The sequence below is a fragment of the Sus scrofa genome, chromosome 7, assembly GCF_000003025.6.
Source record: "Sus scrofa isolate TJ Tabasco breed Duroc chromosome 7, Sscrofa11.1, whole genome shotgun sequence".
Lineage (NCBI taxonomy): Eukaryota > Metazoa > Chordata > Mammalia > Artiodactyla > Suidae > Sus > Sus scrofa.
The window spans coordinates 112,577,241-112,600,153 of NC_010449.5; the positions used below are offsets into that span (position 1 = coordinate 112,577,241).

Here is a 22,913-nt window from a genome sequence, read left to right on the forward strand (position 1 = left end):
AAAATAAAGATGTGTTTATCTTTCTCCTAGGAATCTATTCTAAGGAAATCATGAGACAAATGCAAGCACATATATAAAAAATATTTGTGTTGCTTATAATTAGTGAAGGACTAGAAGATGCTAATGAAATGTTAAACTTCGGAGACTCAAACTACATATCTCCTTTGTCAAAAACCCTGAATATATATACAAATATAGAGAGAAAATTGTAGAAATACATAAAACATAAAATAGGGGAGGGATGGAAGGAGAGTAAGAGCTTACACAGTATTATCTCCATATGATGAGGTTATGAGTGATTTCACTTTGTTCCTTATATCTTTCTGTATTGTCTGAAAATTTCTCCCTGCATTACAAATTACATGCAGAAAAAGTAAAGCCATTTTGGGAAAAAAACATGCTGAGATTTTTCTAGCTTCCTGTTCTGTTTCTGATCCCACCTGCCAAGGACATTTTGTGAAAAGCAATGCTCACCATGATTACTATAAATTACTAAAAATATTTTACATTTTATCTATTAATTATTTTACCCTAAGAGATATTCTTTAATTACATCTTCAGTCTGAAAATCTCAGATGCATCTTCAGTCTGAAAATCTCAGATGATGATGATATATTTTTAAAATATTTTTCTATTATTGAGTCACTTTGCTATTTTCTTTTTTCTTTTTAATTTTTAAAATTATTATTATAGTTGATTTACAATGTTATGTCAATTTCCGCTATATAGCAAAGACCCAGTTTATATATATATACACACATATATATAATTTTGCCATCTTCATGTTATATCTAATATGCCTATCTTGTGAAAATATACTATTGCTTCTTTAAAAATATACAGATATATAAAACTGTAATTCATGTAAGACACAGTTGTCTTAAATATTCCAAAATAAACCAAAGGAAAAATGCCTACATTTTTCTCCAATGTTGAATTTGGAGAAATAGCCTTCAGTGAGGCCTTTTATTGGTTGTACAGTAAAGAAACCAATTTGCCAGGTTTTCTTCCCACACATTTAAGAAGAACAGCAAAAAGAGAGCCGAACAGAGGACATCAGAGAAGTGACTGGGTTTAATGGCTCTACTGCTAGGAACTCACCAAAATGACGCCCAAGCTCCAGAGGTCGCAGGACTCATCGTAGCCGTTGTGGTTCAAGAGCTCCGGGGCAGCATAATGAAGAGTGAAGCACGGCGTCTTCAGAGGCTGATTATCAGGTGGCTTTAAGCGTGCAAACCCGAAATCAATTACTTTAATTTCCAAATTGTCATTTTCATCAGTGAACAGCAAGTTCTGCAAGATACAAGCACTTGCATTAGTTCCTTCAACTGCCATTGAAATGTCAGGGGACTTGGTGATGCATTTATGCAACATTATCTGTCTATGTATGTACCTTGGATTCAGACACAGAGAAGTCTGACAGGGTGGGTCTGGGAGCTGGATGTCAGTATACTGCGGCTCTCTGCTTTATACTCTTCTGTATCATGTCAATTTTATAAGGGCACGTGCAAGCAGTCTCAATAGTTCCATGCCTCTCCTCTGTCTATACTTTTCCCTCGGCCTGTGTTTGTCTTCTGCTTCCTCCATACACCTGCCTTCCAACCTGGCTCTCAGGCACCTGCGCCTCATTCCACCAAACTGAAATTGGAAATTATTCTATTTTCTTCTAGCACTTACTTTTCTTTCCTGGCTCTTAGCAGCTCTGCATTATCAGTTCAATGTCTTCACCCATGTTAGACAATAATTCCTTAAGGGCAGTGACTGTATACTCACCTTCTTCATGACTCTCTCATGTAGCAGGCGCTTTGGTAAATATTTGTCCACTGAATGAAGTCATACATAAACCAATTAAATAGTATCTATTAAAGCCTCTTAAAGAATACATGTCAGAGACCTACATTTTAGAAATACTTTCTCTAAACTTGAACTTTTTTGAGACTGATGGATATTATCCCTCCATTACTCAAAAAACATTGTTATTTTGAACTGTTCCCTACACCTTCTCAATCACTGCTTTACTGACTACTTTTATATTTACCACTTGTTTAAAAAAATCTCACTGTACTGGTGTACCCATCACCACCTTTATTAGCCCATCCAGGTAGTACCCACAGTAAGTGAAGCTTAGAAATCTTCATGATCATTGCATTGCTCCCCAGCTCTGGAACACCCCTTGCTTTTCAATATCATTTGAACTGAAATAAAATACATCGTAGACGGCTTCACTGATACAAAGAAGAAAAATCCTCTAAGTCTCCATTTCAAAGTTAAAAATGAAGTGGGAAGAAAGCAGCAAAAAAAAGGAACTGAAAAGTTGTATTACATTTTCTGTGATACCGAAGGCTTCCTCCTGAATTTGTGATGGAATTTAAATGTGGGTACTATTCAATGTAAGGCTTCACCACAACTGAAGTCACAGCTGGGGCTCCAGGACAGCACTTGGGAGAAGTCTTAGAAAATGACTCCTGGGCTCCGTCGTGGCACCAAGCACTGGGCTGTGTACAGGACAGTGACTGACACACACCTGGCCCATCCTCACTGTGCCACAAGTCTTTGGAAATGACTCTGGTATCTTCTACATTAAGAATGGCCAAGGACTGCCTTGATTTTAGATCTTGAAATGGCCAAGATGTGGCAGACTCCTCCCCCCTCCCCCCTCATCTCCCAGTTCTCAACGTGGAGATGGACATCCATGGTCAGAAATGGCAGAGAGCAATCATTCAGGCCCCCTTAGCCTTGTCTCAAGTTCTGCTGGAAACTAACCTGATACAATTTCTCCGTCTCTCAAGAATACGGGGACCAGTTTGAAAAGTGCAAAGCAGACTACTAAGAATGTCAGCTAGCTTCTAAATTTATTTAATTATCACCTAGAAATTATCCTGCCTGTGCAGAATATGAATACCACATATATATCTACCAAATAATCAGATCTTAAAATTCTACATCAATGAGAAAGGGATTAAACTTTAAGTCTGAAAATAATATACTCTGCCACTGAAAAGTCAAAGTGAAAGCTATTGGATTAAGAAATTACATATTATGAAAATGTTAGTTCAAAGGCACGTTTCCATGTCTCCAAAATATATGTTGATTTGGGACTATACTAGTAGCAGAATGTCTTTTTAAATAGTGAGACATTTCAAATAACGACTACTTGAAAGGAAAACTTAATAAGAAATAAGAAAAATTAGGCTATGTATCTTTTTAATCAGTAAAACAGGAAGGCAAATTTAAATTCTGCTGGAGGACAGTTGCATCATTTGAGACTTCATGAGGTGACAGATGGCCAGTTATCAAAGAATAAAACATGTGAAAATGAATTCTAGACAGTCATGAAACAGATCTTTTCAATTAAAAAAATTACATGCTTGTTCTTTGTCTATCAAAAAAAAAAAAAACCCCATTTAAATGGTATGCTTTCACATTTAAAAATAGCTAATCTCCAATGTACAGAGCACCATATTTTGGGTGGGCGTAGCGTAGGAGGGTGAGAACTAGGAAGAAGGAAGCAGAGGGGCAGCTATCGTAGTTGCAGGTTCATAGAACACAAGTCACTTTTGATTAATTACAAGTAATGTGAATAACAGTATTAGAAAGTACACAGAAGTTTAAATACTTTAGGAATCATTCCATTATATCCAAATGCACACTTTCATTTTAAAAACATCCTCTTCCGACAAAAAAAAAAAAAAAAAAAAAAAAAAAAAAGGAGTTCCCGTTGTGTCTCAGTGGTTAACAAATCCAACTAGGATCCATGATGTTATGGGTTCGATCCCTGGCTTCGCTCAGTGGGTTAAGGATCCGGCATTGCCGTGAGCTCTGGTGTAGGTCACAGATGTGGCTTGGATCCTTTGTTGCTGTGGCTCCAGCGTAGGCCGGCAGCTACAGCTCCAATTGGACCCCTAGCCTGGGAACCTCCATATGCCGTAGGCACGGCCCTAAAAAGACAAAAATAAAATTAAATTAAATTAAAATAAAAAAATAAAAACATCCTCTTCCTATAAATAGTCCAAGCTACTGACATAAAAGGCAAAAATGGTGCTTTTTGACAAATATTTTTTTGGGGTCTCACACAAAGAATAAACACCAAATTATTTTAAATATACTTGAAAATGCATTATAGTCACATGGTAATTAAAATGGAGGTTCTATTTTAGAGAGTAAATGTATATATAATTTTGCATTTGGTAGAGGATGATTCATTGCTATCCTTTCATAAATTATTGGGTTTTGTTTTTCATTTTCATTATTTTGATGATTTTCTAAAAGAGAGGAATTTTCATACTTTGGATACTAAAAAGGGATCATTCCTCAGTTAGAACCTTCTTAACCTTTGAAAGAAGAAATATGCAAAAAGATGCTACTCTGCATTGCTACACAGTTCTATAAATATTATGTACATGAGCAAAGAAAAGCACATGCAAAGATGGCATAACTAATTAAACAAGACAATGCTTTATTATTTAAATATCTAGAACAGCATTATATACATTCCTATTCATGAGCTAATCAATCTGATTACAAAAGTGAAAGCTAAGCTTTCAAAATATATCATTAAAAAAAAAAAGAACCCTCTAAAATGGTAAACATATAGGAGGGATGTTATTTTTTGCTATAAAAATTTCCACTGCTATTTTTAGTCCACAACTGTTGCACAAAGTATTTCTTCCATAAAAGGCTCTCACACTTACAAATATAACCTTGAGATGATCAGCTGGCAAAAAAAAAAAAAAAAAAAAAAAAAAAAGACAAATTTATTTTAGACTGAAATAGAAGAGAAAAAAAAAATCCAAGAATCATGATATTTGCAAGTATCTATTTAGCAGAAAGCCCTTAAAATACAACAAAACAAACCCAAAAAAGCCCACACGTATCTGGGGATATTTAATAATGATGCTAGACTGCATGGCATGAGAGAGTATGTCATTTTCTTTTTTTTTTTTTTCTACCTCGGGTTTCAAATCTCTGTGCACCACACCGACATCATGCATGTGGCTGACAGCCGAAACGAGCTTCCGCATGATGTAGCTGGCTTCCGTCTCACTGAAGTGTTTCTTTCTCTTAATGCGTTCAAACAGCTCGCCCCCATTCAGAAGTTCCATCACTAGAAACGTGTGAAGCTAGAAAAGAAAAAACAAGACTGGAGGGCCTTGATGAAGAGGAGAAGAGGCTTAGCGCCGTGTAAAACATTTATTGACTGTGCACAATTACCGATAAATTTCACTAGTCCCATGTTAAAATAATCAACAGCCATCCTTGTATGTTAGAGAAAAGAGCTGAAGGATAATGTGGTGTTTTTAGAATTCTATTTCAGTAATGGAAAATTTCAAGTACTGCAGGGAAATCTTTATATATCTTTTCCTTGACTAATTCTTTCATTTGAATTCCATTCCAACCCTCTCTATCAAGTTCACATAGCTTTCTTTTTAAAGTGTGACCTAGTACTGATAATAATGTGAAATTGGCTGCTTTAAATAATATAGATGATTACTGATGGAACATGGACAACTGCCCACAGGAGGCCTGACACACACATTTAATGGCAAATTTACCTTTTAAAAAGGGCATGGTTGGATGATGGTACTTTAAATCTTCTCTTAGGGCTCAACAGATTAGTTTCAGGGTTCCTGTTAATTCCCATGGCAAATACCCATAACTCACTATGGGCTTAAAAAAAAATAACTGCTTTTGATCCCAAAGGCATTATGTTAATTAAACAGTATTAAAAGTTATGTATTTATTACATTTCACATACATTTCTAGAAAGAAAATAACACAGGTCTATTGAAAAGCCAAGGAATTATATAACACAAATGGTTTAAAAATGATACCGAATCAGTCTTCAGCCTCGGGTGCTATGCATTATAGCACTGACGTCACTCAACGAACAAAATGGGGTTCCCTTTGAATCGGCAATGCCCAGAAAAACTGCTTCATTCAAAAGACAATTATAAATAAAGACATTATTCCGCACATCATGGGCAAAATGTAGAAGGTGAATAACCCTTTTAATAAGAGAATTGCTCCCAGGCGACCAGAGCCCATGCTAATTTGAGGTTCGACATTGGACAAAAAAGGTCAAAGCTGAAGGTCTGCTACAAGGATATTCTGGCAAGTTTTTTAAAAAATGGGAAGCAACTCCTATAGTGGATTAATGGATAGGTTTTATTAGTAAAAACAAAAATTTTTTTGGCTGAGCCTGTGGCATGCAGAAGGTCCTAGGCTAGGGATCGAATCCACGAGCAGTGATAATGCTGGATCCTTTCACCACTAGGCCACCAGGGAACTCGCAGAGGTAGGTAGGAGAGTCAAATCTGGATCTGAAATGCCAGTTCTGCTACTTACTTATGACCTTGGAAATGTTACTTTTCCTCTATGGTCTTGAGTATCCTTACCAATAAAATACAGGTAATATTGAAAAAACATATATAAGGTAGCTTGAAAAATGGCCTCCAAAGATGTCATATCCTAATCCCCAGACCTATGGATGTTACCTTATATGGCAAAGGGACTTTTCAGATGTTAAGGATTTTGAGATGGAAGGAATATCTTAAATTATCCATCAGAGTCAACAGTATGAGATGAGACTATGGAAACAAAAGAATGGAATGAAACATGGAAGGGTCACAAGCCAAGAATATGGGCAGCTCCAGAAGCTAAAAAAAGACAAGTAAATAAACTGTCCCTGAGAAACCTCCAGAAGGAACTATCCCTGCCCACACCTTGACTTTACATCAATGTGGCTGATTTTGAACTTCTGATCTCCAGATTGTAAGGAGTAACTTCGCATTGTTTTAGATTTGTGGTCCCAAGTCTTGGCTGGGAAGGGGCTGGAGCACAGCTGCAAAACAGCAGAGGGGTGTGTCGCAGGTCATCCTCTGAGCCCTGGATTGGTGTGTGAATCATTTTCAACAGGAGACGGTCCAGGCTCCTCCTAAGCACCCCAGCGGATGGGGGACTCCCTCCCTCCACTGAAGTTGAGTAGCCCATGAGGTAGAGGCAGTCCTTGTTTCAAAGATGTTTCTTTTCTGACTAAAAGCACCAAAGAGCAGGTAGATGATGTCATTTTGGGGTGCTTGGTCACTGATGTGAAAACCAGGTTGTGTGTCTGCCTCCCTAAGGCAGCAGAACAAAAGTAATCAAAAGCTTGGTTTGAGGTTGGACTGTGTGGGTTCGGATCCCAGAAGGACCGCTTACTAACTGAGAGCCCCTGCTATTTAATTTCTGTGAGTGTTGGTTTTCTCACCTCCTGGAGTTACTCTAAGGACTGAATAAGATAACGGCTATAGAGTGAGTGCTCCACTACCTGGACCACACAAGGCGTGTGATGATAAATGGCGGCAGTTATGATTACGGTGCTCCTGCTGCTGCCTGGTTTCTCCGAGATGTATCATTCTTGGCCCCGGTGCCCTGGGAAAGGTCGGTGTGGCAGAGACCAGGGCTCTCCCAGGACATAGATGTCACAGCAGCACGCTGGAGAGAGAGCCCAGAACCAGAGACCAACTTTTCCTCCTAGATTTTCACTGACTTCCTATGGGACCTTGGTTGGACAAGTCTTATGACCCTTTCTCTCTTTCTCTCTCTGGTAAGAAAACACTCACGACCCTTCTGAACATGTGTCTTCTTTGGTCAAATTAGGGCCAACCACATCCAGGATGGGTCTTAGCTCTTGTGCCCAGTACGCTGTCTTGTGTAAGATTGTGCCACCCCACCCAGTCCCTGGAGGAAAGATGACTGCAGCCGAGTAACTTCTGTGAGGAAAGGAGACATGGACCTGACACAGCATTCCTCCTGCATCCAGAGTTCCATGCTTCCGTCGGGGGGGGGGGGGTCCTGTTGGAAAGTGGGACGAGGACTAGAAGGGGGGTGGCATGACCTGGACTGTGGTCCGAGCAGAGTCTGCCAGCTGGAATAAGAAGATGGAAAGGGAGTATCTTTGCCCTTCCTCTTAGCTCTTGAGCTTGCACTAACGAGGCTGCAGGCTCTCTAGGTTCTCCCAAAGTGAAAGGACTAAGTAGAAGGCTGACAATGACGAGTGCTGAGAGGTGTGCAGTGATGAAGCTACGTGGGGGGGTGGCAGCTGAACTGGCAATAAGCACAGTGAGCTTGTGGCAGTGCCACTGGGCGTCCGCCCTCCTGCCCTCCTTCTGGGTCCCACAAGACCACCACGGGTGCGAAGAGCAGAAGTGAAAGGACGCACTGATTTGGGGGTGGGCGCCAGTGTGTGGGGAGTGGTTTTTCATCCTCTTGAGTGGTCGGGTCATGCCCCACGTCCCTGACTCTGATCCAGCGGCACCCACAAAATTGGTGAAAAGTAGAACCTTGTATATGAATTAGTACGCACAGAAAAAAAGCACGTGAAATACCTGATCATGAAAAACTTCATGTAACTTCACGATATTGGGATGTCCTTCACAGAGTTTCAGAGCTGTTATTTCTTTCTGAGTATTGGCTTCCATCCTGCAAAAGGAAACAGTCAGTCTCCACATCCTTCTTCACTAAGTTTTGGGAAGTGTTGCCCCAATCCTAATTTTGTTTTTACTTACAGCATATTCAATGTAAGTGTTGATGTATCAGAATGAGGTTTCTATGAAGAGTGAGTCATAGACCCACCAGAACAAGTCATGTATGATTCTTGAGAAACTGATCATTTTGGAGTCAGAAAAGAGCTCATCATACGAACAGGTAGCTGTCCTATCTGCCTGACAATTTGGTAATAAGCATATAGAATCATGCAGGTAATAATCAGTTACCAAAACAACTAGCTGGCTCTCAAAGCTACCCAGAGATGGCTGAATAATTTCAGAAAAAATACAAACATTTGTTTCCATTCAACTAACTGGAATGGCCAGCGGCTGAACTCATTGAGCAAGTCTGATTCAGTATCACCGCCACCAGAAAGTCTTCTCATCATAATCTCAGAAGCATATCATACTGTGCCTTACGCCTAAGATGGACTGCTTTCTCGGAGTTAGAAGTATAATGGATCGACTGTTGAGCCGAATGGCTAAAACTGTGGTTAAAAACCTCACAACAGACCATTACTTTCCTTTTAAGGACAAATCTTAATTTATAGAAACCACGGACTAGGAGACGGCCAGAAATGGTCCTACCTTCTGCTGATTATTTTGACTGCATAGGCTTGGTTGCTTTTTTTGTGTGTGCACTTTCGACAAATTGAAAAACTTCCTTCTCCCAACGGTTTGTCCTTCAGATCTAGGTCATAGTGCTGATAGAACGGAGAGTCCTGATGAGGAACCAACATCTTTAATGTAAGAAAATATCAGTGATACCCAGGGGTAGGTAAAATGGTAGAGGACATTATTAATGTTCGGAAGTCTGAGCGGAATATATTTATGATCTTTCAAGATTCCTCACTAGCTCATTTCTATCATCTATATCACTTATTTAAAATATATAACTTTCTACTGTTATAAAAAAAGGAGCTCATTCAAATGGATGTCGATAATTCTCCAGGGCAAATATTGCTATTTCCATGTATTCATTTTTTTAAATTACGTTTTAGTCGAATGGAAAGTCGATTAAATTTACTGGACTCGAGAAAGTCAATTAGTGTTGGTGTTTAAGCCGTAAATGTCATTTAATCAACCACATCGCTATACCTTCATCATCGCACTCCTAGCAACATTTGTCCCTCCAGGACGTTCACCTCCCACATGAAACTGAAGTGGGTCTATGACGGCTGCATTACGTTTGAACAGAATAGAAGGAGCCACAAAAGAATAGCCCTAAAAAAAAAAAAAAAAAAAAAAGGTAAAAAATAAAGATTTGCAATTCTCTAGTTTAGCACAGACAAGACTGTAATGATTTTCTTCTTAGATGAAGAAAGAAGAATGAAAAACGCTCAAATATTTGTTAAGATGAATCTAGTTTTATTCGATTTGTAATCCAAAATGCAAGGTTATCTCCAATCAATAGAATAATGCTTTTCAGAAGGAGATAATGCCATCTTCTGGTAGAAGGAAACCAATTCAAAATTAAAGGCTGAAAAATATTTCCTCCCTATCCCACCCCCAAGATCTGACTCACAGCTATCATTCCTTTGCACTGCTGATAAAAGTTTGCTAACAAACACAACTAACCTCCCAAAAAAGGTATAGTTAAAGAACTAAAAATTGGTCCAAAATGCTACTGTTTTTCAAACTAGAAAAATAGCAAATTTCACTCTAGTTAGCTTCTAATTCAGCAATTATTTGACTCCTTATATTGCCTTAGGTCAATTAAATTTAAAACTGAGTTGTAAAAAGGAGTAAAATCAAATAGCAGGATGATGCGCTGAGCCAAAAGTGGTACAGATCTTCCTTGACTTACGGTGGGGTTATGTCCTGATAAGTCCACCATAAATTGAAAACACAGTAAGGAGAAAATGCAGTTAACACACTAAATCTACAGAACATCACAGCCTCGCCCACCCTAAACATCCTCAGCACACTCACACTGGCCCACAGCAGGGCAAAATCATCAAGCACGAAGCCTATTTTAAAATAAAATGTTGAATATCTCATGTTGTTTATTTATTTATTTATTATTTATTTATATTTTTGCTTTTCAGAGCTGCACGCACAGCATATGGAAGTTCCCAGGCTAGACGTTGAATCGGAGCTACAGCTGTCAGCCGAAACGACAGCCACAGCAATGCAGGGTCCAAGCTGCATCTGTGACCTACATCACAGCTCACAGGAACACTGGATCCTTAACCCACTGAGTAAGGCCAGGGCTCGAACCCATGTCCTCAAGATACGAGTCGGGTTCATTACGGCTGAGCCACAACGGGAACTCCTCATGTCCTCTGTTAACTACTGTACTGAAAGTGAAAAACAATGGTTGCGTGAGACCAGAATGGTCATAAGTGTATCAGTTGTTTACCCTCATGATGGTGTGGCTGACTGGGAACCAGGGCTCAGTGCCGCCGCCCAGCATCGCCAGAGAAAGCTCTCACCATCCCGGGAAAGATCAAAATTCAAAGTACGATTGCATATCATTTTCGCACCACTGTAAAGTCAAAATATCCTAAGTCGAACTGTGGTAAGTTGGTTATCATCAATATAATGACAGTTGACTAATGTTCAAGCTGGAACAGTCACCAACTCAAGGAACATTTCTTTCAGCATCTGCTATGTGCCCAGCCAAGTACCAGCCGCCAGTATCATCAATGTCCAGAGACAGTGTGTGGACGGGCAGATTCAACCATACTGCGGGGATGCTGATAGGGGTCAAAGAAATGAAGCAGCAATACCATTTAGAGTCAGAATATTTTATCTTATGTCTGAGAAATGATCCTTTCCTAAACAGAAAATCCTTTCCAAATCTTTTTTCGGCCTGGGAAATAGTTTAGATTATTTACTGAAGATAAAGAATCAGATAACACTGTTTATCAATTAAGGAATATTTTATGTAAACAGAAGAAGAGTAAAGTAGTACTGTGTTTTCTATAAAAGCCCTTGAACGGAAATAAAATTTCAGAGATAAATTCAACACATATTTACATCAAAAATAAACACATACATAATGTCTGCTATCTAACAAACCATAAGCTTCAGTTAACGATTTGCAATATCTCTGTACTTAATTTTGAAACGATTAGAGGATCCTGCTTTTTAAGATGCCAAAAAGCTTTCACATGGGAAAATTATTCTTTTCTTTCAAAGAACGTGTGTGCACCCTTGGAGATTTACCTGAAACAGCCTCTCGGAGTTCTGGGGCAGCGCCGCTGGAGAGTAGGTGGGGTCCATTTCTGTGAACTCTTCTGCAAAATTACTCACATCTAATTCATCTCGGATGACTGGCTTAAAGGGTGCAGGGACTTTTTTGGCAGCTAAATCATCCCAATTTATTTTCTAAAACAGAGAAAGAAAATTGGTACAAGGTAGAAATCAACACAGTGGAAATACACTTTTGAAAAATAACAAGGATAGGTAATGATTTTAATTGATCAGTAGGGAGAGAGGCACCTATTTCAAACTGAAGATTAAAAAAAAATATTTTTTTTTACAGGCAGGATCACATCTTTTTATAAAAAGATTTTTATTAAAGTATAGTTGATTTACAATTTTCTTTCAATTTCTGCTGTATAGCAAAGTGATGCAGTCATACATAAAGAATATATATACACATTCTTTTTTTGCTCATACTATCTTCCATCATGTTCTAACCCAAGATACTGGACATAGTTCCCTATGCTGTGCAGTAGGACCCACCGCTTATCTTATCTATTCAGTGGGTCCTACTGCACAGCACAGGGAACTATGTCCAGAAGAGCACATCTTTTGACTGAAGCTTATAGCTCCAGCCAGCTTTGCATCTGAAAGCAGACTGCTCTCCATCATTGCAGAGCCGCATCCTGGCCTCTAGGGGGCACCAGAACACCCTAGTTTACCCTTAGGAATAACAAAAATTATTTTGTCAGGAGTCCCCTGAGAAAGGTGTTTAGCCAAATGAAAACCGAACTAAACCAAACCAAAACTAAATTATAATAAAGGGTTTTAAAATGAATATGACTATTAATTCTAAAGGAATATTCCTATTTTCTAGAGGCAGTGTTAGCTAGTTTTCCTCCTGGCCATCTGGACAGATGAGAAAATAAACAAACTCACTCAAATTCATGCACTAGCTTATGTCTATAAGTCTAAATGCTACTTTGATAGCATGAAATGATGTAATAACCATTCAACTACACACACACACACACACACTATTCAAATTCGACCTTCGCTCTGTCTTCTTTGTGCTCCTTTTGCCACTGAACCTCAGATAATACTTACTGATTGAATCCCATAGATATCTTATCAATATAATTCTCTTATAACCTAAGATGTTCTCCTTGATAGTAAGAGACATCCTTACTTTATGCACCGTTAAGAAAGAAAAAGCATCACCAATCAGAACAGTAACATGCTGTTCACTGCAAGCTGCAGACTGATTTCAGAGGCGGTAGAATGTGAAACTTGCACTTCTTGGTTGATGACATTTTACGACTAACATAAAAATGTTTTTATCATGCCCTCTTGTGGAGGCAATGGAGATAAAAATCATTAAATTATAGATCTTCCAAGTTTTCAGCTGGAATGACCTTTGGAGATCATTTAGTTCATCTTCTTTATTCGATCCAGATGGAAACGGAAGCCCAGAAATCAGACCTAACCTTTTCACTTAAATAGTAGCTAGTGGAAGGGCCAGTCTCTTGACTTTCTAGTTACTGTTCTTTCCTCCATGTGGCTGTAATATTCCCTTACAAGCATATGATTTGTGCTTGGCTATTGTATATACACTAAGAGGAACCTTCTAGAGTAAAGGGGTAATTTAAAGAAATATGCTGTTAGCGGGAGAACATTTAGTATGTAGAAAATTGAATGCTATTACAATCCTCTCTACCTTCACTCCATTTTGGTCTTTACAAGTAGAATTCGGATCTTTCCTGAAGTGTCCCCATCATTTACAAAGTCGAGGCAATTAAATAACCTAAAATGACTATTCCCAGCTATAGAAAAGAGACATTTCTCTAGTATGAAAGCTATATTGCAATATTCACAAATGCAGGGAACCATGAGAAAAAAGATCCTAGGAAAATACCACTGGGGATATTTTGCTTGAATACTTTCTTGAATTTTATCTTATTGCTAATTTTTGAGCCAAACTTCTGAACACGGTATCTGAAATAATTTGTTCAAATGTTAGTCTTTCCAAGTCACCTTAATCTATGAAATGCACATACTGAGAAATTCCTTTTCTTCTTTTTTAAAAAAAACTTTTATGCACAAACCTGCAGCATATGGAAGTTCCCAGTTCAGGATTGAATCTGAGCTGCAGCAACACCAGAGCCTTTAAACCACTGCCACTGGGCTCAGCAGAGACCTGAGCCATTGTGGTCAGATTCTTAACCCACTGCCCCATGGTGGGAGCTCCAAATTAATTTTATTCTAAACGTATTTCTCAGTATGTTACTGAACTTCTGTAGGATGTACAGCAGTACTTTTAAAAATGGTTATACAAAGAGATTGAAGTGTATGTGCCCTTTTTTGAGCATATATGTACCGAGGGATAATTCTTACTCTCAATCACTGTTAGTTTTTCTATTTTAAAACAACAACAAATAACAACAACTCTGCAGCAGAGTTTTTGTTTTGGTATGGTATTTCCATCCATGTTGGTGATAATAATATAAAAGCTCAGTTTGCAGAATGAAAATAAAACTTGCATGGTCCTTTTAGACCATAAGTATTTAAACTGTGCTTGTCGATACAATGAAACTATTTAAAAGTCATAAGCTCGTAGTTTTGGAAATCACGGGTATAGTATTCCAGGTTGACCATTTAGACTGAAATAACTATCCAACTCAGTCTACTTAACTTTTTTTCCTTGTGATCTAAAATTTGGTGGTTTCTTTTTACTAAATTGAGCAAACTAGGTTGAGCAGATGTGTTGGTTAGTGCCCTGCAGAATGGCCTCATTAGGCTTCTACAGAATAAGAAAAGCACTATCTCAAGTACAGAGAAAATAAATGAATAATTCTCTTTATATTATAGATATGTAACTGAGAAATAGGCTAGTTTCGAATTTTCTAAGATTTATCCTGGGAAAAGAAGAGGAGAAGTCATGATTTAAAAGGTCTATCAGTGGCAGTAGTAACTCATGAACTGAGAAGTAAAAATATAAAAAAGTAAAAGTCTCCTCCATTTATAATGGTTCAATCTCAAGATCATAGATGGAAAACAACACTTAGAAGCTCTAACCAACTAATATGCAGAAAATCAAATGTTATTATGATCCTCCCCACTCACTTCATTTAGGGAGAAAAAGACCACTTAGGTTCCTACAAGCAGGATTCTGATCTGTCTTCAAGGGTACCTGTCATTTAAAAAAGGGACAACGGGAGTTCCCGTTGTGGCGCAGTGGTTAACGAATCCGACTAGGAACCATGAGGTTGCGGGTTCAGTCCCTGCCCTTGCTCAGTGGGATCCGGCGTTGCCGTGAGCTGTGGTGTAGGTTGCAGACGCGGCTCGGATCCTGCGTTGCTGTGGCTCTGGCGTGGGCCAGTGGCTACAGCTCCGATTGGACCCCTAGCCTGGGAACCTCCATATGCCGCGGGAGCAGCCCAAAGAAATAGCAAAAAAATAAAAAAATAAATAAAAAATAAATAAAAAATAAAATAAAAAAGGGGACAACGTGCGTGAAAATAGCAAGAAAATGACTCTAAAAGGCTTGTGTTCATTCATTTCACCAAGGATGCCAGGTACCCTGAAAACAGCAGGACATAGAAAACCACCGGTTCAACATGTTTCACCTGGAAAAAGAGATGTTCTTTGATTTCATCCGCATCACGTGGACCACATCCCAGTCTTTTCTTGGGATCTTTCATCAAGAGATGCTGAATTAGGTCTTTGGCGACAGCACTCATCTCTTGAGGATACGGAGGCTCGCTTTTTAATATTCTCCTGTAGGCAGATAAAAGCTTGCTGTTAAAACAATCCAAAGATGAAGTTACAGCAATGGCATTCTTTGCAGAAATGATTACAGCGCACCACCCTTGGAAATCGAAATATATGTGAAACACGGATATATTTCTCAAAATACTTAAATTGAGATACCATGAAATGAAATTTCTGCAACTTAAGCAGCAACAAAAAGTGTTGGATTATTTTCCAGTATGAGTCAATCCTAAAGGGAAACTACCATCCCAAATATTTCATTAGGGGAAAAAGAAAGCTTCGGGTTGGATTAGACCCATCTAGGGACCAGACTCTATGATCCAAGAGTTCACAGTGGAGACAACTTTAATAAATTCAGAGAAGAGAATTCAGCACTCAGATTTGCAAGGGCAAAAGACACTCCAACTGGAGAGAGAACCACTTCACTTCTCTTGCCCTGTGTGCCAGTGAACATAAGGTGCGCCAGCGGGAATGCAGAGGAAAAGGAAGATCCAGACAGGGAGTCAGAACCTCTTGGACACAGCTCAGCTCTTGACATCTGAAAATGAGCACCGGAGCTGGGGGCTCTTCATGGGATGAAAGCACCTGCTTCATTATCTGCTACCATAAAACAGACCCTTGAAGGCAAGTGGTACTCAAAGATGGAGCAGCCTCTACTATTTATGGCGGAAAGTAAAATGTTAAGATAATCAGATCTCTTGATGAAATATTTTAGATTATTCTAAGGTCACAGAAGAAAGTGATCCAATCCAAATGGTACCTTTGCCCCTCTTAGAAGCCAGAGCAATGGTTTAATGAGAAAGAAATAATGGAAGACGCTGATGGAACTTAAGAAGCTTACCACAATATACATAGATACAGTTCTTAATGATTTGGGTTTGCAAAAAGATCTCTGTTGTGTATTAAAATATTAACACCTGTTATGGAACAAACATGGATGGTACATTTATAAGAGACAGTACAGTGTGATAATTAAGAACAGCGAGTTCGGAGCCTGTTTGGGTCAAGTTCCAACATTGGCTCTGCCACTGACTGGCTGTGTGACCTTGAAATAGTTGATTAATGCCTTTGTAGCACAGTTTCCTCAACTTTTTTCTCAACAGGAGTACCTTCCTGAAATCAGTATTATGCCGCTAAAATGAGCAAAGCCCATGTATGGTGCTTGGCACGGCACCTAGAACATGGCAAATGCTTGCTAAATGTGAGCTCCTCCCTGCCGTAATTCCTCATCTAAGGCAACCACACAGAAAACAGACTGAGGCAAGGAGCACTGAGCATCAGGGAAGTGATGGGAGTCGGGGAACTTTAATTAAACGTTACAGCAGTGTTGTTCATTTCAAAGCTAACTGTACTTCTGGCACTCCATCCTGGGAACCTAAGAAAATGCTGAAAGAAAAAGAAAAAAAAAAAATCAAGCAAGAAAAAAAAAAATCAGAGTCCTCTTTCCCTTCTGATTCCTTTTGTTCTCCCACAGCTCCCTGCCCTTCAGGGCTGCAGCATTAGAATTCTCTCCCAATACAAGATCCAGGCGCCCCGCTTCTAAAGGAAAAGCCAGCATACCCCATTCCTTGTTTCCATCTTTATGGTCATTTTTGCAGGCCAGACTTTCTTGTGTAAAAGGACCTAGATTCACTGTGGATGAACCAGATGTAGGAAGAAGCACCTTGGCTGACTTCTTCTAAGGGTACTGACTCTGTACTGTTCCTTCTTTTTTTTTTTTTTTTTTTTTTTTAAAGATTTTTATTTCTTCTATTATAGTTGATTTACAATGTTCTGTCCATTTCTGCTGCACTGCAAAGTGACCCAGTCATGCATATACATTCTTTTTCTTACATTATCCTCCATCATGTTCCATTACAAGTGACGAGATATATAGTTTTCTGTGCTATACAGCAGGATCTCATTGCTTATCCACTCCATGCAATAGTTTGTATCTATTAACCCCAGACTCCCAGTCCATTCCACTCCTTCCCCTTGGCAACCACAAGTCTGTTCTTCATGTGCATGAGTTTGTTTCTTTTCTGTGGAAAGGTTCATTAGTGCCATATATTAGATTCCAGATGTAAGTGATATCATATGGTATTTGTCTCTCTCTTTCCGACTTACTTTAGGTATTATGAAAGTCTTCAGTTCCATTCATGTTGCTGCAAACGGCACTATTTTGTTCTTTTTTATGGCTGAGTAGTACTCCACTGCATATATGTACCACATCTTCTTAATCCATTCATTTGTCAACGGACATTTAGATTGTTTCCATGTCTTGGCTATTGTGAATAGTGCTACAGTGAACATAGGGCTGCATGTATCTTTTTTAATGCATGGATATATGCACAGAAGTGGGATTGCTGGGTCATATGGTAGTTCTATATTTGGTTTTCTGTGGTACCTTCATACTGTTTTCCATAGTGGTTGTACCAATTTACATTCCCACCAACAGTGAAGGAGGGTATCCTTTCTCCACACCCTCTCTAGCATTTATTTGTTGACTTGTTAACAATGGCCATTCTGACTGGTGTGAGGCGGTACCTTATTGTAGTTTTGATTGTACTGTTACTTCTTAAACCTGAGTCACCCGAGTTCACTTGAAGCCTGCTCTGTACCAGGCGCTGGGGGAAGAAATGGTCAGTCTTGTTGGCCCTGCTGAGTTCATGGAGAAGGAGGACCACCAAAGACAAGGATGTCCCCCCTGAGATGCTGAGGCTGGAGGAGACCCCATGCACATCTCGGAGTTTCAGGGTTGCAACACAAACAACAGCATCAGTCTGCAACCGAGGTGTGTGAGGGTCCATGGGCAGGGAACAGGAGGTTTAGATTCAGGCGAGGCAGGGATCAGATCAGGAAGGAGCTTGAGTAGAAAACTGCAGGATTCCTGCTGAAAACAGTGCTGATGAGGGAACTCGGAGAACAGAGGGCAGTGGCCCTGCCCTTTCCTGAGGGAGGAGAGTATGTCCAGGACCCGTGGAAGGAGATCCACACAGAGGATGCTGAGCAGCCATCCCAGGTGCAGCAGCAAGAGCAGGAGCCTCACCAGAGACACCTGGAGGGACCACTGCTGGGCGCCCTGTGATCTCACAGGCAGAGAAGCACAGGGCTTCCTTAGGGATGTGGAGACGCTCTGAAGCCCAGAAAAAGGACCAGAAATGGGGAGTAGAGTTATAAGGAAAAAGGGCCTTATAACCAGCTCAACCCTTTGCTCCATGGGAAGACAATCTCAGATTTACCTTCTTACACTGCTTCCTTGAGACGTGCCGGGTCAAGATGGATGTGCAGCATCAGTTACTGGCTATTGTGAAGTTACCCCTGAGACCTGAACGGTACCTGGCCTGAGAGGTGTGAGCGGGAATGCAGACCCTGGGAGCTATCTCATCCAGGACTATTTAAAACACGTTCCCCAGCTGCTGTGTGTTCCTTCGTATCCCTAAGGGTGTCCTCATTGGGGCTTGGAAGCTGTGCTCACGGGAATTACGAGGCAGAGTTCCTGCACTGAGCCTCCTGTGCTGGGTGGTCCATGCAAACCTCTCAGTGTCAGTGGCTGAGCAGGTCCTTTCTGGGCTGGGAAGCCAGGCCTGATGAAGATGTGTTTGATGCTGTCAGGCCAATGCACTGTTTCCTGACCTGTGTCCTTCTAGAAAGCAAAGTAAAACTGGTTTCAGATTTCAGCCTATTATGCCCTGTAGGTATGAACATCAGCCAGAGTGCCAGTCCCCTGTGGCTGTGCAGAGTGGGCACTGAGACACGCGGATGCAAGTGGAGGGCTCCTGCGTGGTGCCCACTTGAAACAACACAGGGGCATCTTGCAACAAGGGCTGGGAGACATTTCTCGGGTGTCGCTGTCACTCTACCTCTCCCAACATGCTTGATTTCTGAATTGGTAATAACCCAGAGCTATTTTTTCTTGCTTCCAAATGAGTCTTAGAGCCCTCTGTAAAATCAGGACAGGCTCTGAATTAGCACATCATGTTAAACACTCCCCGAGTGTTCTATCATTTAATCCATACAAAAATCCTATCAAAAGGTTATTATTATCCCTGTTTTACAGATGAAGGTTCCTTTCAAAAAAGCAAGAAATATACATATGAATTAACAGTTCAACCCGATGAACGTGGATAATATGAATATTATTTGCAAGAATAAGTGATAACACAGCTAAGAAAATTTTGAAAAAGAAAATAACTGGGGAGAATCTGCCTAACTACATATTAAAATGTATCATAAAACAAAATTGTAAAAGTGGTAGTAAAATAAATTAACAGCGATATCAAATGAACAGAAGAGACAACATGAAAAACACCCAGGCATATATAAAAACATACTGTTTTTAAAAAGTGAGCAGCCAGGAGTTCCCATTGTGGCGCAGGGGAAATGAACCTGACCAGCATCCATGAGGATGTGGTTCGATCCCTGGCCTTGCTCAGTGGGTTAAGGATCTGGCATTACCATGAGCTGTGGTGTAGGTCACAGACGCAACTCGGATCCAGAGTTTGCTGTGGCTGTGGTGTAGGCCGGCAGCTGCAGCTCCGATGTGACCCCTAGCCTGGGAACCTCCATATGCTGCAGGTGTGGCCCCCCAAAAAAAAAGTGAGCAGCCAACATAGGAAAGGTCACAAAATTTGACAAATGTGTTGGGGAAACCAGCTATTTGGGAAACAAAGAACTAAGTTAAGACCTCGCCTTCATATGTTAACTCTGAATCAACTTCCAATGGATTGAAGGATTACAGGTAGAAAGTAAAGTGAGATAAAAATTAAAATCTGTAATCATATATACATGAATATAATTTTTTCTTAGTCATGAATGTAAGCTTCTGAAAACCCTTATGGTAAAAGAAATTTACTACTGATTAAGTTAAGAATTTATGGAGTAAAGGGTGAGGACATCAAGATTAAAATGAAACCTGTGATGGGAGAGGGATGATGGCTGGATACTTAACAAGCCAGGATGACAAAGTGTTCATGGTAGCATCATGGCAGTGAATATGCGGTTGTCCACTGTGACAAACATTTGAAAATTTTTGTAATAAAATGTGGTGGAAACAGTGAACCAATGAAACTAGGCAGATGTGTTTGATACATCCACTGAAACATAACAAGGAACTGTCCCAATAAAGTTACCTATGACCTTTAGTGCAGTGGTATTATGCTCACCCCACTATACCACTAAGGTCTTTGCTCGTATCACCTACATCCTATAAAAATAGCTCTTTCCCCCACACTTTTTTTTTTTTTTTGGCTGTGCTCAAGGCATGTGGAAGTTCCCGGGCCAGGGATCGAATTTGAGCCATAGCAGTGACCACACTGGATCCTTAACCAGCTGAGCCACCAGGGAACTCCCCCCAAATTCTTTAACTCTGTTTTACTTTTCTTCATGGAATGTACAGACTAGTATATATTCATTTGCCTATTATTTATCTCTCCCAACTAAAACGTTATTAGCTCAATGGGAGTCTGGATTCTCTTTTTTTTTAAAGTGGTTTTGTTCACAGCTTTCTTCCCCAGGGCCTAGAACACTGCTTAATATATACCAAGTCCTCAACAAACATTTACTGAAGAAATGCACATCTAATTGTTTTCCATTTACTACACCAGGATCTTTCTTCCTCATTTGCAATAGAAGCCTGCAGACAACGTTCTGCACTTTTTTTTTCTTCTTTTTTTTGCAGAGGGCAAAAGAAAGGTTGATTATTTCTGTTTATTCTCCATTTAAAAGTTCACAGTCTTTCTCATTTCGTTGTTGATTCTCACTTCCTGGTTCCCAAGTGGTCCCCAAATTAGAGAATTACTTACGTGCCTTAATGAGTGAGAGTTTTTCTTTCACTAGACTTCACTTAACCTACATTTTTGCTCAACGCGAGGGAATAGTAAAGCATATTATGCTGTATCTACTCAATGATACATATAGAGCCATGACAAAATTATGCTTATGAAGAGTCTGTAATTAAAGAGTGCTTATAAATTTACATAAAGAACTGCCAAACAGGAAATTTCATTTCTGAGATAAGCACAACGTTATGCAGGTGAAAAAGCCTGAAAGAAAGTATCAGCAGTGTGTGTCTCTAGGTGTTCTTATTGCTATTTTCCCCTTATGCATGATTTAAACTATAGCAAACATTACTTTCAGAATAGGAATAAAGAGTTCCCACTGTGGCTCAGTGGGTTAAGAACCTGACATGGTGTTTGTGAAGATGCAGGTTCCATCTCTGGCCTCACTCAGTTAAGGATCCTTCATTGCCACAAGCTATGGTGTAGGTCGCAGATGTGGCTCAGATCCAGTGTCGCCACGGCTGTGGCAGAGGCCTCAGCTGCAGCTCTGACTCAACCCCTAGCCTAGGAACTTCCATAAGCCATAGGGGTGGCTTATGGAAAAGGAAAAAAAAGAAAAAGAACAGGAGTAATACAGTGAACTTCATTTACAGGATCATGGGCCAGCTGAGAGCAGTACACAGACTGGCGAGGACTCTGGGGAGTCCCGAACCCCACCCCATCCACGGCCCCTGAGTGTGTTTCCTCACCGTGTGTTTGAAAGGCTTTTCCTTCTACCCTCAGCCTACGCAAACCTGTCTGTGCTCCCAGCCCAGCCCAGCCCAGCCCATGCTGTCTCTCCATCAGGAGGGCGTCCCTGAGGCTCCCAAACGAACTGGGCCACCTGGTATTTCCACAGCGTTCATCTCACCTCTCAGACACCTGTCAACACTCCCCGAGGTTATGAGTCACCATCGACTTATTCCATACTTCCTAATCAGGATGAAATTCTCTCAGGGCAAGAACTATGCCCTTCTGTTTCTCTTCCTCCTAGGAGTCACAAATCACTCAACGAATACTCTTATGATTAATGACATCCGTCCCCCTGCTGTCTGGGAGCCAGCCCTTCCCAATCCTTTACCTGAAACAAGCATCTGGCTCACGAGAAGCAAGTGTCACCCAGGAGAGGGTACAAAGCAACTTTCGGTCACTCTGCACTCGACCCCAGTCCCATCTCCCTGTAGCTTGGAGTCTACACGTAACTCAAGCTTAGCTTCCTCGTCGCTAGGACAGCACAGGCTGTCTCCTAAGTTTCAGGGCTCTGAGGATTCAAGGACATGACGTGGGGAACTTCAGGCACAGTGGCTGGCACACAGGGGGGTCCTGGTGAACAGGGCCCTCATCCTGGCTCCTCTGCAGGAGTGCCTCCTCCTCTGAGCCTGAGACTGGCTGCCCCGAGGGGACAGGCCCCTGTCATCACCCCTCTCTGTGTTACCGAGTCCTTTCTTGATCCACCTACCCCATGTTTCCTGAGGCCACATCAGCTGGGTGATGAAGAATAACGAAATGAGATTCTTTGGCTGGTACCCTTACCTGCTTCAGTAGAATCTGTGACTCCACTCAAAGTCTCCCTTTTTTTTCTTTTTACAGCCACACCTGCAGCATATGGAAGTTTGCAGACTAGGGGTCAAACTGGAGCTGCAGCTTCCAGCCTACACCACAGTCTGCA

At 40.5% G+C, this 22,913-nt stretch overlaps 1 protein-coding gene across 8 annotated transcripts in view; it reads right to left on the bottom strand.

Moving 5' to 3' along the window:
* Positions 1 to 22,913, bottom strand: part of RPS6KA5 (ribosomal protein S6 kinase A5) — a 191,682-nt gene that overhangs the window by 15,256 nt on the left and 153,513 nt on the right. For 4 of the 8 annotated variants that reach the window (XM_021099611.1, XM_021099617.1, XM_021099615.1 and 1 more), the window contains 7 exons: positions 15,302 to 15,452; positions 11,697 to 11,858; positions 9,624 to 9,749; positions 9,114 to 9,247; positions 8,367 to 8,460; positions 4,950 to 5,120; positions 1,102 to 1,293 (listed from right to left, as the gene is read on the bottom strand). In XM_021099611.1, coding sequence (XP_020955270.1) covers positions 1,102 to 1,293; positions 4,950 to 5,120; positions 8,367 to 8,460; positions 9,114 to 9,247; positions 9,624 to 9,749; positions 11,697 to 11,858; positions 15,302 to 15,452 — 1,030 coding nt within the window. Of the gene's footprint in view, positions 1 to 1,101; positions 1,294 to 4,949; positions 5,121 to 8,366; positions 8,461 to 9,113; positions 9,266 to 9,623; positions 9,750 to 11,696; positions 11,859 to 15,301; positions 15,453 to 22,913 lie in introns of all 8 variants that reach the window. The other 4 variants (XM_021099610.1, XM_021099614.1, XM_021099613.1 and 1 more) reach the window with 1 other exon arrangement.